This window comes from Scleropages formosus, chromosome 19, assembly GCF_900964775.1.
Source record: "Scleropages formosus chromosome 19, fSclFor1.1, whole genome shotgun sequence".
In the NCBI taxonomy this organism is placed as follows: Eukaryota; Metazoa; Chordata; class Actinopteri; order Osteoglossiformes; family Osteoglossidae; genus Scleropages; species Scleropages formosus.
The window spans coordinates 676,342-691,666 of record NC_041824.1 but is presented as its reverse complement, the minus strand read 5'-3'; the positions used below and the strand labels follow the sequence as shown (position 1 = coordinate 691,666).

Genomic DNA, 15,325 nt, shown 5'->3' with positions numbered 1-15,325 from the left:
TGTCTGGACCGTGATACCTGTTATTGTGATTCCAGAACTTGCAAGAACTGTCGGGACTGAAGTAGCGCTGGAGTAAAAAGTACTGCTGAGGTTTGTTGTATTTGTAATGGAATCGCTGAAGACAGAAGATGTCACTGAAGAAGGAGTCGGAGCTGAAGCTGAATTAGTGTCCTGACCTGCTGCAGCTCTCAGATGAAGAACGAATATCAGCAGGACGGCTGCGCAGAAAAAGGAAAGCGCATTTGTTGTGTGGGCGTTTCCACGTAACAAATGGCATTTTAAAATGATCGAGCACAAAATCAAACATTGCAATGGGTAACAAAACAATGAAACAAAGTCAAAAGGAACTTTTCCTGTTGGATTTCAGAGTTCTGAAGAATCATACCTCGTGAACAGTCCCTTGACGTCACCTTTTTCCCGTTGAAATGCATGTTTCTCTATCAGACCTGCAACAATAACAGTAATAATATAATATCACGATACCGTTATATTACGAGTACCGTAGATTTCGCAAAGGCTATTAAATAGCTTCCACTCTGCTGAGTGTAACTCCACAGAGATGTATTAAAAATGTGAGAAATGAAGGCGTGACCTTGACTGTAAAAGCGGTTTGCAAGAGGAAAACCCGCAACCAGTGTGAATAACTGATAGAGTAGGAATTCCCTACAGCTGTGTGCAACATTGTAAAATTCATCGTCTAACACTGTAAGTTGCCCTGAACCAAGATTATTATTTTAATAATAAACCATATAGGCAAAACAGGTGTGCATTATGACACTCTGGGCGCCTGTGAACGCAGGCGAGGTCACGCTCAATTAAAGATGTATTTTTCAGGGTAACTCCGCGGAGACCCTGCGAACCGCACCGCTTGTTTTCCTGGGGTCCCTTTGTGAGGAGCTCCGTGGCAACGAGCGCTGGAAAACACACGTGTTCCGCTCCTCCGGCCTAATTAATCACAGGGGAGTAGAGTCGCAGAAACCCCGGAACATCGTCCCAAACCCTTAACCGCACTTTCCGTGTTTTACCTCTTCCTCTTTGGCAGAACACTTCATATGGTCTTCAGCGTCTTGTGCGAACAACAATATAGGGACCAATTTAGCTGATGTCACCATGAGTTAGGCAACCAGCTTGTACAGCAGTACACTTGTGTCATTGAGGAGCAAACTAGGACTAAACGCCTGGTCCGCTGCACGAGATCAAGAGCAGGAGTCGAACCCAGGCATTCATTCAGGATGAAGTGACCGACACTCTCAGCCGCCCCCGTGTTCCCCTTTTAACCCGTTATCCGTGAAATAAAGGGCAGATACTCGTGGGGCCCTTGGCCGGTGGAAACCTGAACGGCCTCAAGCGGCTAAATACGCTCGGGTCCTTCCCCACACAATAAAGTCAAACCGATTTCACCGTCTCGGAAATTTTCTGTATGATATGTGCAAATAAAGTCGAATAAAATGTATGACAAATGCGTGCACCGCGTCTTCATTCTTATTTCAGTTATTTTCATGCTTCACATTGATCATGATTTCTCTTGAGAAAGCAGATGTTTGGGTCCCTGCCACCAGACAGAGAGACACATCTCCAGAATGTCGAGTATAAGAAAGCATTTAGAAGGACGGCACAAACCCGACTCCGTTAGAATGACCCGGACATCTAGCGCACCGTCACATCGGTGCGGTACCCTGAGGATGCAGTCATCGGCCGGACGCGCGACAGTTTTAACTAAGCCCTTCTGCGACGATTACGACCCTCACGTTCGGGTAGCGTAAGAGACACTTGAGCTGCACACCTATACAAAGCGACACAAGGCGTCTTTGTCGTTACTTAGCAAAGAAACACACTCGACCAACTTACCAGAGATGATGTGCAGAGTTGCAGATGGGTGAGACTAGAAGAGTGATGTCAGCTGCCTGAGCGTGTGTTGTACCCCAAGCCCTCGCTGTGTGTGTCACTTTTCTCGCCTAATGACATCATGGGAAGAGTTGGCTAATTAGCGGAAAGTTCCGGCCGTAGGCCCTCCCAATTACTGAACGTGCCGCGGAGGGAAGGCAGCGAGGACCGCACAGAAGAGCCATTTTTATTTCTCGTCTATGGCCCTGCCTCCTGTCAGCGGCATCACTCAGGTGCCGGGTGGGGGGGAGTTACAATAGTTGCCTTGCAGTCTGGAAGTTCTTGGCTCAAGGCTCCTGCACCTGCTGCCGTACCCTTTGTCAGCGTATTTGTTCTGCACTGGCGAAATGAGAACAGCCAGCTGTACAAACGCATAAATCTTTGTAAAGTTACCGATATCAGCATATGATGCCTTGGACAAACATGTCACTTGAATTGATGATAATGTGTTAAAGGAGTCAATAAAGGCATCAAGGAAAAGGACTTAAAACATGATCACCTCAACTGTGATCGATGGGTTTTGTTAGCGCTGTGGTTGTAGGTTCAATATAAACTCAAAAATGTATTTTTATCGAACGCTCTTCTCACCCGAGTGACAGAACTGAACCGAACCGAACCAGCGCCACCAACTGGGCCGCACTGTGGAGCGGAGACACTGGGAGTGCAAACCTACCGAAAAAATCAAGATACCTGCATAACTGTAATGATTTTATGTAGATATATGTACAGGCTGCTGTAAACACGAAGACAAATTAAGTTTTTCAAAGTAGATATCTAGCAAGTGAAATCTCAACACTAAACAGCATTTGTATAAGAAATCTGAATCACACTCAATATTTAATTCCTTTTTATTTAATATTTTAATGACAAACCACTTTATTGTGAAGAGGTCAATGATTCATAACAAAAAGGATGAGCACAGAAAAGTTAACTGATATAAAATCCAACACTGATGGAGGATAAAAGCAACATCCTGCAGCCTAAACATGAACTATGAATGTGGAGACCAAACTAAAGCTTGCAGAACTTTCCAAGAAGCCCATGTAGAGCAAGGTTAACCCCCAGCTAGGCCTTCAAAGCAAGCCCTGGCGTTTCAGGTCCTCATAGGTTTTCTTGTTGACCACATTTCCACTGGAGTCCTCATACTCCTCCTACAAGACACAATGAGAAATGTGGGTGCCACAGTGTGCCCCCAAAAACAACACCTGCTAAACGGCAAAGGAAAATATCCCGCTCCTGCCGCATGCTGGCTGGACAAGTCTCCCAGCATCCTCAGCAGTAATGTGAGATGTTACTATTCTTTTTGAATTCTGAATACTTGGGTCTTTCCTAACGATTGGAGTGATAATTAAAAAGTTATAATTGTTAAAGAATGACAACTGAACAGACAGCATACAATCCTTTACTCAACATAAGGTTAAAAAAACGAACAGAACAAGAGACCAATGCATCCTGTAAAAACCATGACAATCCAATCAGCACTTTTCAGGAATACAGTACATGTAAGATACACACCTCTGTGTCTGGTTGCCACCGCTCAGATGCCTTCTGTGATTTCAGCTTTGCCCACACTGAAGGATAGAAAACAAAAATAAGCTTGAAAATAATAAAGACAAGAGGTATGTTATCTCAAATTCAAGATACCTAGGCATCTACAGGTGGTGGACAAAATAAATGCCACATGAAAAAGGCTGAAGTAACTAAAGTACAAATACAAACGCAGTTGCAAAGGTGAGTCATATTGGCTCGACAGCCAGCTAGCAATATGTGTCAGCTGTAAAAGAAATGAAAATTAGCACTTAGATGGGTGAGTTTTTCAAGCAGAGTTCAAACAAAGCCAAAGAATCAGTTGCCGAATTGCAAGAACATCAGTGACAAAAGCTGCAGATTTATTCACTGTGCCGACGGGAACAGTTTCAAAAATGACGACAGACATGCTGAACATGGGCCGGAAGGGACAGGTGGACACTTCGCAGGATAGCTGCAAAATGCCACAAAAATTACCACTTAATTGAATCAGTCGTAATAAAAGCTACGTGGCGAGCTTTACAAATTTCAAAATTATGGTAGAGCTTCTGTTCAGATACCGCTTTTACTCAAGGCCTATGGCCAAAGACGCAAAGCCCAGTGTAAGGGCAAAAAAACCCGGACCGCCAGAGCAATTTCCTACTTGTGGACACGCTAACACTTTGAGAGCCAAAGGACGCCTTCAAGTAGTCATGTCTGTTGTGAGCTACTAAACGTGGTAGCAGATCTGGGATGGTATAGTCATCTTGCAGTCCGATGACTGCTCTGCATGGTCAGAGACCCGCCAAGGAATACGAGTCCATATCATAGGACCAGATGGAAATACTGTTCCCTCACAATGATCCCATCTTCCAGGATCATAATGCCTCCTACACACTGCTAGAAATTCAAGAATGGTTTCATAAATGCGAGAATTAAATAAAATGTCTTCCATGGCATCTGCACACATCTGATCATCAAACCTTCAGTGGAAGTTCTCAAGCTCAGAGTGTGAATATTTGCACCTCCTTAATCTCCAAAGGACTGGTGGCTTTTCTGCTTGAACAATAGTGAAATGTCCCACACACACACAGTTCAAGACATATATGACAACACTGCCAAGGACTGAAGCTGCTCTGGAGGAAATAGGTTTTCTACTTCATATTAGATCCTTGATACTAATATATGAAGCGTTTCTTTTATTTTGTCCACACCTGTGTGCATTCCTGTACAACACAAAGATCCTTCATTTCCCACCCCAACACATGGCATCAATAGATCAATAGTAACAATGTACTCACGTGAGACAGCATCCTCAATCTGGGTGACATTGGCAAAATGTGCCGTGTTGGGAATACCAAGGCAACGCATCCCATGGGCATGACGCCACTCCTTCAAAAAAAGGCGGGGCAATATATTACCAAATAACTTGGAGAAATACAAATGTACATTTACATTTATTTATTTAGCAGATGCTTTTGTCTAAAGCGATGTACATCTCAGCAAAAGTACAATTTATGCATTACATTAAGAGAAAGAGCCATAGCTGCAGACATGTGACTCAAGTAAACCTAGTTTGTTACTTTCCACTTGTTGCACCGATGTTCATCGTTCAAGTAGGTGCATAAAACACAGGACAGACAAATCCTGATACTCTCCTACCATTTTTTTAAAAAAAAATCTTATAAGATACACAATCACATACGATGCCAGAGTAGCAGCTGTATAAAGGCTTCTCTGGGGATGCTTATGAAGTTACGATGCATGAACATTTATACCGTACATGAGCTGGAGAGATCCATTTTGTCGACTTAGATAAGAAACCCATGACAAAGTACAAGAGATCCCAAAAACCTACTGAGGTCTCTACTTACTGCAAAGTGGCGCTGGAAAGCCTTGGGACCTCGGTAAGTGTAGTTTCCGCAGATTTCACAGTTGTAATTTATATTCAGCCCGTGCAGTTTGTACAGCCAGTAGGGTATAGGCTAAAATGACATATACATTTACTTAGGAGGACAGACAATGGTACAGACCCATTAAGGGAAGAAATCTCCAGAAATCTCAAGAATAGAAGACACTGATGAACAAGAATTGTCTTTGAAATCTCTACCTACCTGACTCTACCTAAATCTCTTCTTGCAATATTCCTGAGGCAAAAAGGTAATTCAGACTGTGCCAGAACATGAGTCTCCTGTCTCATCTCAGCTCTTTAGTATGCACATGATCTCAGGGGCAGCTTACAATTATTTCCATTTTCTATTTTCTGCACCTGACTGTTTTGGGGAGCATTCAAAGGCAGACATTGTCCATAAACCCTACTACCAATTGTCGCTTGCAGCTCAAAAGCTACATGACCTCTTTTGGGTAAAGACAGAGAGACTCTGTCAATGGAAACACCAAGTAGCACTCAAACATCCTACTGTTCACACACTGGGTTTTAGCCAGTTTATAACTTTGCTAGTGAGTGAGAAAAAGGGAGATGGGGTAAACAGTTGGTTAAGTAACAATACTAATACAATCAAGTGCAATTTTTCAACATTAAACAATGAATGCCGCCATTTATGAAAATTAAGTTTTTGTGCAGGATTCAGGGATGCTACATGCCTGCACACAGGATTAAGTGTGCGCATATAGTCTGATACTCAAAAATATTAAATGTACAATTTCATCCCAAACCCCCCATGATGCAACAATTAACATTTTGCTTTGTCATGTATGACTGCTGTACCTTGCCATCCCAACCCAAGGGCAGATTCTTGGGGTTATAGATGATCTCGTTGTCCTCATCTTCACTCTCGCTTTCACTGAGCTGCTCCTCTTCCTCCTCTTCACGCTCCTCACCGGTACGTGCCTGCTTCCTCTGCACATTCTCGTGGGTCAGCTGACGCTGCTCCTGTAGGGAGGGGCCATTGCACCATTTTCCCCCAAGACTCCAGTGACCCAGAGTGATACACACAACTCTATTCAAAGCCTTTCTGGCCGAAACCCCTCCATACACCACTGTGTATGTTTGTATGTCTTGGTACCCAGCCAGTCAACCTTAGCACAGGTACTTTACTAGCAAATTAAAGAAGAGTATTATAAATGATGAACATAATAATAGAACTTCCAGTCATTTCTGTTAATTATCTAATTTCTGTTACCTGAAGCGATGCAGATTTGAAACATTCTGCTCAATATATTCAGTGTGTAGCCTCAAGTTCAAGTTCTCATTTAAATGACTCATTTGTCTATGGTAGTTCAATTTATTTTTTCAATTCAATTTATTTCTATAGAGCGCTCTTCTCACGCAGTGGCACAGAGCACTTTAACACAGGCATAAGGCAGTTTATTACAGAGCCGTAAGAACAAGACCCAACATACCCCGAGTATCTCCACATACTCGTAGATCTGAGCCTCAAGGAACGCAATCTCCTTGTTTCGCTCTGTATCCCTGGAAGATCCATTCAGAGAGAAGATGGAGTCACTGCTGTGCAGATCATGGTATCCTCGAGGGTTAAGCCACAGCACAGAACATGCAGCAACAACATGCACTATAACAACGGTTTCCAACGACAATACAAACTAGAGCCCATTAATGTCAAACAAACTTTTTGGGTCCTTTGGACTTGGGATTCTTCGCAAAGAGGGAAGGATCCAGGGATTCCAGTGACTTTCCTTTAGTGCCAAACAGCCTTTGAGCTCTCTCCTCCAGTGTCCTGTGGGGCACACACACACACAGGGGCATTTAGCAAAGAAAGGCAGTCTGCACAAAGCAACCATGATGCTGACACTGACACAGGTAAGTCAAATACAAAACGTATGTTTCAAGTCCAGTTGTTCACCCAATACTCACAGTTTTCCGGTCACAGTTTAAGTCCTGGAACCCTTATGCTAACCTGCTCAAACCTTATTCTTTACAATTATACTTTCAACTCATCAGAAAATACCTAGTGTATAAGAATGACCTCAATATAAACTTGAGGAGGACATACAATGTGAACTACTCCAGGAGAAAAATGTAAAGAGAATTAAATAAAGAGTGCAGAAAGCTTTTATGTGGTGGATGGAAGTGAAGCAAAGAGGACCGTCAAAACACTTAATGCTGATTTCATGCATCTTTTCCCCTCTGTGGTTTTAACTGAGAGCGTCAAAGCTGAAACCATGCTTTAACACCCACAGTTTAGCCAGGCGTATGGAGCAGCACTCACCCACCACACTTCAGTCCCAAAGCCATTAGAGCAGACTTCAGCCTGTCCAAGCCAAGGGATGCCAGCTCCTGTAGGAACACAAGCTGTGCAGGTTAACCAGCGGTCAGTTTAGGACCAGCACAGAGGAGATGCCAAAAAAGCCAGGTCTCACCTCCCAGGAGGAAAAGGCAGAAAGGTCCAAGTGAGCCCCAGCATGAGTTAAAGCGCTACTCGTCTCTTTCTGCCAAGTAAAATGAGGAAAAAGGAGGAAACTGTCATGAAATATGTCAAGAAGGTAAATTAGCATACTCCAGCTGCATGTCTGGTACCCAACCATGGATGACTGAACATTTTCTACATCTGAACTTTAACAAGCTTGAGGTCATGCTTCTTGGGAACTCCCATTATTTGCGCAAAGTGACTGCTGGATCCTCATGCGGAGATGGAACAGTACTAACAATTCAGTCTAAATCAGAAAACCCATTTGACTATCGCCTCATTTTTGATCCACACACAAAGGATTGTTAAGCCCTATTTTTACCTCTGAAAAACAATACTAGATTGCACACAATCCTGCCTTTTTCTGTTGATGAAAAACTAGTTAACATATTCACACTCTCTAGAATCAATGCTCTAATGCTCTCCCAACAGGGCCTTAAATGGCACCTCCCACAAGCTCAGGTATGTCCAGAGTACAGCTGGAATCCTGACCAAGTTCCATGCAAGTGACAATATCACAGCTGTCTTAGAATGCTTGCACTGGTTTCCAGCAGACAAATTCTTCATACCATTTCCCTATAAAGCATTATGTGGCATAGCACCTCTGTACCTCTCTGACCAATGAGTCTGTTCTTTGTAGACTTCACCTGACTGACCGCATCTTACAGGTCCTTCATGCACACCTAAAATTGGATGAGAGATACTGCTTGCTTTCCCCTGTTATGTTGCCAAACTACGGAACTCCCTTCCCAAAACTATTAAAGTTGATTCTCCTCCTCCAAGAACGCGTAAATGTTGGCTTAAAATCAATCTCTTACTAGAAGAACAACAAGAATATAATACAGGTCACACAAAGAAGTTGAGGCTAGTAAAAATATCTGGTAAGAAGTTTACAAAAGGAGTGGGGGATCAGTGGTATGTGTCCTCATAGCATAGCTTTTTCTATGAGGAAAAACACACTCATTACTATGTGCAGTTTCCAAGTGAACTGCTCAGTTTTGAACACAAGAACACAGGTGGCACACAATAGGTCAAGCCACAGAGCTTTCTACAAGCATACCGGCCATCCAGGAAATGTCCCATTGTCCCACTTCTTCTCAAAATCAGCCAAAATTTTGCCGTAGAGCTCATTCTGATCGAGCAGTGGTTTCACTCTGTCCGTGTAGTCCTGGAGGTACTCCAAAAGCATCTCCAGGTACCTACAACCAAACACATACAAGTCCATTGTGGGTTCTCAAACTCAATATTTAATATTTTCTCCCTCTGTTTATGACTAGGAATTTTTTGTTCTCCTTTTCACTGTTGCCAGCTGGCTTAGTCTATTGTTATTTTTGTGTTATAACTAATTTTGGACAGTTTCGATAACCTTGTTCAGCACTCTGTGACACTCTGGTGAGAAGTACACTCAAAAAGCATAAATTGAGATGAACAGGAGTGCCAAGTTGTCTCCACATAACACTCCCCGTTAACATGTGTCTGTTTTAAACTTGGATTAGTCAAGTGCAAAAGAGCCTAAACCTCCTTTTGGGAAGACCTAAAATAATGAGGTATGACCACAACAGTGTACTGACTGCTACAAAATGTTCAGTATCAGTTTCATAAATCACTACTGAAAAGCAGCTCTGCACTTACTTCTTGTACTCTGCATTTTTTCTGTCTTTAGAAATGTCAAAAAGCTGGTCAAAAGTGGACAGGTAAGTGATGTATTCCAGTTTCTATGAGAGAAAGCAAAACAGAAGTTGAGCAAACTATGCTGTATCGGTTCAAAGCTACAAACATACAGATCTAATGAAAACACCCAAGAATTTACCTCTGCGCCTTTTAGATTGATGTACTTCAGGTAACAATCGTGGAGATCCAGGTATCGACCATAACCTTCCTCATCAGTGAATTCAACCAGGTCTGTTAGTACAAGTAGAGCAGACTGTTAGTATTAGATGTTGTTTAATGTATTCTTTTGATAATATGATGTGTATATGTATACATATACCACAGTGTAATTCTAATGTCACCCAATCTCTTAAGATCAAGATGACTCAAATGTATGACATGAGTAGGAAAGGTACCTAGGTCAGTTAACAACTTACTCTGGGCTTCTTCATTTGGGTTATCTCTGGCTTTCATCAGCTCCTCAAACTCCACAGACATTGGCACACTAACCTATAAAGGAAGAAAAAAAACAAAGACAGATGAACTGCCATGCTGTGCTACACTGCCGTCTGTAGTGCGAAAACCTAGAGAAAGTACTTGTGATCCTTCAGCCCAAGTGGTGGCTGTGATCCTCTTGTTGCTTACAGTAACACTTATGGTCAGCTACAAACTCGGGAAGCAAGCAAAACTGGGCAGGGAGCACACTTAAATTGTGTAAAGTTGCATGATGAAGCGTGTAACCCATACAGGGAAAAGAGGAGGAAGTTTCCTTTCATACATACTGACGTAGGCGTGTGCCACTGCTTGTCACTGACAAGTAGGAATGGATCTCATGCTTTAAGGAAAATAACTACGAAGTAGGTAATGGCACAAGTAGATCGGACTGGGACTTTTAGGACTTTACATTTGACACAGTTTTGGTAAGCTCACCTCATTGGGATGTTTTCTGTGGAATTCCTTTATTTGTTTGAGTCTGTTGTAGAATTCTGCAAACTCATTTGGTCCCGAGATAGCATTCAGCTCCTCCTTGCGCATACTGGGAGAAAAAAATGAAGGAAAAATGTCATGTCTACAATTCAACTACTCTGACAGAGCACACAAGGTCCAATTAATTAGTCAACCAGCAAATCAACAGCTGGTAGCATAGGTGTTTGAGCTGCTGCTGTTTTACCCAATGGTCACAGGTTCGAATCCCACCTCCAGCTGTAGTACCCTTGAGCAAGGTACTTACTCTAACTTGCCCCAGCAAAATTACCCAGCTGTATAAATGGTAGATAACTCTAAGTACCTTATCATGGAGAACAGCATCAGCCAAATGAGTAAATGTAAATGTGAAATAGCACATGGTGTCAACACTTACCCATCTTTGTCTTCATAGGAGTCTCGCAGATTTGCACTCACTTCCATGTATCGCTGCAGAGAGGAAGAGCAGAGCTCAAATTCTGTTTTGTGACAACACGCAGACTAAAGGCTGGTGTGACTTGTGCTCTTTTCACGGTTGCGAACACGTGTGTGATGGGTCAAATCAAACAAAGCATCATTTACTTACATCCAACATGGCCCGTATCCGGTGGTCCGAATTTATCTGATCTCGTAGCTGTTGGGAGGAAACACAATTACATTTACATTTATTCACGTAGCAGACGCTTTTTTCCAAAGTGACTTACAACAGATACTATGGTGTTACTAGCCCACACCTTATTCACCAAAGTGACTACATTGCTAGATACACTACTTACAAGGGGTTACTCATCCATGCATCAGTGAAACACACTCACACACACTAAGGGGGAACCTGAACAGCATGTCTTTGTACTGCGGGAGGAAACCGGAGCACCTGGAAGAAAGCCACGCAGACATGGGAGAACATGCAAACTCCACACAGACTGACTGAGCGGGGATCGAACCCACGTTCTCTCACACCACCCAGGCGCTGACGTGTCAAGCTGACGATTTTCTCCAAAGCGACACTTACAATATTAAGGTTACAATTATTTACCCATTTTTATACAGCTGGGTAATTTTACTGGAGCAATTGAGGATAAGTACCTTGCTCAAGGGTACTGCGGCCGGAAGTGAGGTCGCTCTAACCACTACACTACCAGCTGTCCCAGCTGAGGGAAAGTGGAAAAACCAGCAATTTTTGCAACGTCACGAACCCACAATAATAAAAACAGTGTGCGAAATATCCTGCTTTGAGCCGAGAAGAGAGACACCGCAGCTGCTCTTCGAACGGAGAGTTAGGAATTTTGGAACAAAACGGAAGTGCTCAAATTGGCATTAACTGCATTAGCTAGCTACCTCACCGTTGTTTTTTTGTGCAGCATTTCTTTCGTTTTGGCGTCCATCAGCCTTTCTTTCTCTTCATGGTATCGACGTTGCTGCTCTAAAATGGTCTCCATTTGAATGTAGATAAACAGCTGAAAGAAAACAACACACAAGAGCAGCTCGCCTCACCGGCAGACACACAGAGACACAAAACGCGCCCAAGACGCGCAACAGGAAATAGGTGCGGCCGAAAATACGTGCGGAAGAGAAACAAAGCGCAGAAAGAAGGTTCCGCAGCTCGTCCCCTTCTACTACACTACGCTACACTACAGACTCTTTCGTTCATAATCCTTCCCCTCTGTACATTTTCCCGGATTGAATTGAATTGCATCAAACATAAGATATACTTTATTCTGCATTTGTTATTCCCCACTTTAACTGCTAGTGCAGGCAGTAACTTGTGTATCACTTTTGGAGAGAGAAAAGGTTAAGTAGCTATACTGCTGTGGAGCTTCTCTTTGCAGAACGTTCAGTCTGAGTTCTCTACAAACATCCACTATAAAGACGTGACACAAAACAAAGAAAAACAATAAACAGTTGATTTATCTGTAAACACATACTTAATTTTCAGATAATTTTGCAGAAAGAGAGCAGCAACAGTCGTAGGCTGTGTGTAGCTGATGTCTGTCGAAGGTGCTTCGCGATGTTGGACGATGAACTCTGAGATGATTTACCAGCCCATACGAGTGCCTTCATGAAGGACGTTTGCACACAGGAGAGAAATTCGAACCAGGAAAGTTCAGACTGTAAGAGAAGAGCCCAGGACAGTAGAGCGTACCACCTGTTGACTCCATTAGTTGAAGTCGGTAGCAAGCGGTGGGCCGACCCACCTCCTTGTCCCCGGAGACACGTCTCTGTCTAATAGGATTACAGAGGATTTACTTGTGTACAGTTTCACACAGCAACACGGCACCGGCAGCCCTTTTTCCTCATTACCGTCGTCATCACGTTCCGTTGAATGGATATAATAGAGTATATCCCGGTCACACTTCGCACGAAAATCTACAAAGAGAACTTTGCCGGTGCGGGTGAGCGGCGCAGGTGAGCGGCGCAGGTGTCCCTAAGCAGGCCTCTCTATTTTGTAGGAGCAAAGAGATCTTGCGGAATAGATGTGACCTTCATCGGCTGACTGCATCTGTCAGCGTCGTTCCGAAACCAAAACTACGTTCACATGCTTCGCTTGGTCTTCGTCGTGCTTCAGGTTGTTATCGACGAAGGTCGACCGTACCTGTACGTTGAAAGACGAAGTGGTGCCGTTTTCGGTACTGACTGAGTTAAACACTTACCTTTAATGGTTACACACAGCCTGTAGGCCTACAGCAGAATGACTAAAGTGTTAAACCACAGCAAAAAGTATTCTCCTGGGAGTTTGTTCTGAATGTTATTGAACTATAGTAAGTGCAACATACTGTATGTAAATAGCAGGTTTGAAGTTAAAAAGCTAGTGTCAAAGGGCTCTTCATTACCCTTCACTATACAATACCATTCCAGTACAGCTGACTGTTTTTTAGAAACAACTTACTGCTGTGCTACTGTAAACTATACTTTGTGCAAACTGTACTTTGTACCATTGCGCATGGTTTGTCTGTATTCGTGTGTTAGAGAAATGTCCATGGATAGAGGAAAATTTAAATGATTCAGTCAAAATAGCCTATGTGTGTCAGTCAAAACTAGACAGTAGTAACAAATGAAGAAAATAGTAGCAATATGCTGGACGTTCTTGACATCATCTTCCCTAACATGAATCAGTACTAGGATTAATACTTCCCAACAGTGAAAACGTAAGGTGGCAGTATAGACCAGCTCTGAAATCACAGCTCCATTGTGCACTGGCTTAACCCAACATCGTGTTTACGTTACTGAGCACAGAAGCAACACAAGACGCGACACCTTTGTTAAGTTATGAGACATGCTGCAGAAGCTTGAGTTTCTTGAAATACATGAACACAAGTTACGCTGGTTGTATGTGTATTCTTGGGTTTCTCCAGGCAAGAGTCAATAATGTGAAGGAGTCTCAACTACAAGTATGGCTTCATTCACCCTGTGGTCGGTGATGGCATGGACATTAAAGGGCCTGCTGTGTGCTTGGAGGTTTTTCTGGGTAAGTTAGATCATATAAATGACCTGATGGACACCAGTGACCTCACATCTGCTTTCTGTACATTTTTATCCAATGTAAATTACACATCTTGCATTTTAAGTTATTTTATAAAGTTGTTCTGTTGAATTACTATGGTTATGGATACAACAGTTGGGGCTTTACTGGGGCTTGAAGTCAGTTGCTTGACCACATCATAAATTCCGATCTGGTTTGTTGTTTCTCCTGCAGGTTAGCCCATATCACTCGATCTCAACCTTTCCCAGGGGGCTCCCTGAAAGTGGCACAGCACAAAACCCTCAGCCTGAAGACCTTCCAGGTGATTTTCATGCATGCATTTAAATTTGAAAGTGACAGTTTCTTTTCTGCACATCTGTGGCCTTGTAGCAGAAATCTCTTGGAGGATTCTTGCCACGGGCTTATTGAACAAAAACCGTTTAAGCCATTAAACATTCCAGATGTTGACAGATTCTGGGAATTAGTTGTTTGATGTACAAATTCACAAAATAAACTGTGTGCAGATAGACACATGGGACAAGTGATTCATATTGTGGTGCATACGTTATTATTCTTGACAAGTTCTAACACATCCAGATGCATCTGACACAGCTGTGCACCTTCTATTATATTTCAGGCATGTACATTTGCATTTTAAAGGTTACAGGGCAAACAGCAGACTCAAGACCTGACATGTCTCAGTAGTGTGTAATTTCACCAACAGAGGGTGGAGTTTTGATTGTAGATCTATAACAAAAACAAAGAACATCTTTATGGATAGTCACTGTGATTTTTTTCTGTCCATGTCTACTAAAAAATATTTATGTAAATATTGAGACTGGAGTAACTTCCTATGTCTTCAAGTGGTGACTTTGTGAACTTCTTAACTACCACTCTGTCTACTGCCCCCTGAAGATTGAATTTTTAAAAAATTTTGGTTTAGGGTCTGAGAGCCAGGAGAGCTCTCATCACCATATTCACAGCCACATTGTGCAGAAGCGACTGTCTAAAGCAGAAGAAGAGATTCACCTGCTAAAATCTCAGCTTGCCACCGAGAGGGTATCATGGGAGAGGAAGTTCACAATGCTGCAGCGAAATCAGCAGGAGCTGCGAGATCAGGTGTGGGTCGACAGAATGTGCCAATGTGCTTTTGACCGTAAACATGACGAGAGCATAACTACAGCCAAGAAATGGCCAGGTGTAGCTGTGGGTGGAAAATGATTGGACGGCTCAGCCATCCATCCATCCATCCATCCATCCATTGTCAACAGTCGATTGTCCTGGTGAGCTGAAGCCGTACCCAACAACACAGGGCGCAAGGGACACACCAGGATGGGACACCAGTCCATCGCAGGGCACCCCAAGCAGGGCTTGAACCCCAGAAACGCCACTTGATGGGCGTTGGCTGAACTTGCCTCGTCACCACATCCCCCCGGGTCAGCTGTGAAAAGCTCAATTCAGTATTTTCCAGCTC

The 15,325-nt window shown here is 43.1% G+C and overlaps 1 protein-coding gene across 1 annotated transcript; it reads right to left on the bottom strand.

Annotated features, from left to right (window-relative positions):
• Window positions 1-2,779: 2,779 nt before the first annotated feature.
• Window positions 2,780-11,950, bottom strand: sf3a3 (splicing factor 3a, subunit 3). The gene is made up of 17 exons (XM_018740964.2): window positions 11,735-11,950; window positions 10,978-11,025; window positions 10,789-10,841; window positions 10,359-10,464; window positions 9,866-9,938; window positions 9,589-9,680; window positions 9,411-9,493; window positions 8,839-8,977; window positions 7,732-7,800; window positions 7,581-7,648; window positions 6,981-7,088; window positions 6,754-6,823; window positions 6,119-6,283; window positions 5,265-5,375; window positions 4,692-4,782; window positions 3,400-3,455; window positions 2,780-3,035 (listed from the first exon to the last, which is right to left on the bottom strand). The coding sequence occupies exons 1-17, from the start codon at window positions 11,828-11,830 to the stop codon at window positions 2,958-2,960; spliced, it is 1,506 nt and encodes a 501-aa protein (XP_018596480.1). The 5' UTR covers window positions 11,831-11,950; the 3' UTR covers window positions 2,780-2,957.
• Between the last annotated feature and the right edge of the window lie 3,375 nt (window positions 11,951-15,325).

What these genes read in the sequence shown, in the direction of transcription:
- sf3a3 (XM_018740964.2), bottom strand. Translation starts at nt 11,830, where the DNA reads ATGGAGACCATTTTAGAGCAGCAACGTCGATACCATGAAGAGAAAGAA. An exon ending in GGATACGGGCCATGTTGGAT is followed by an intron (nt 10,842 to 10,977) that starts GTAAGTAAATGA and finishes TCCTCTCTGCAG; the next exon opens with CGATACATGGAAGTGAGTGC. An exon ending in GATTGAGGATGCTGTCTCAC is followed by an intron (nt 3,456 to 4,691) that starts GTGAGTACATTG and finishes TCTATCCTTCAG; the next exon opens with TGTGGGCAAAGCTGAAATCA.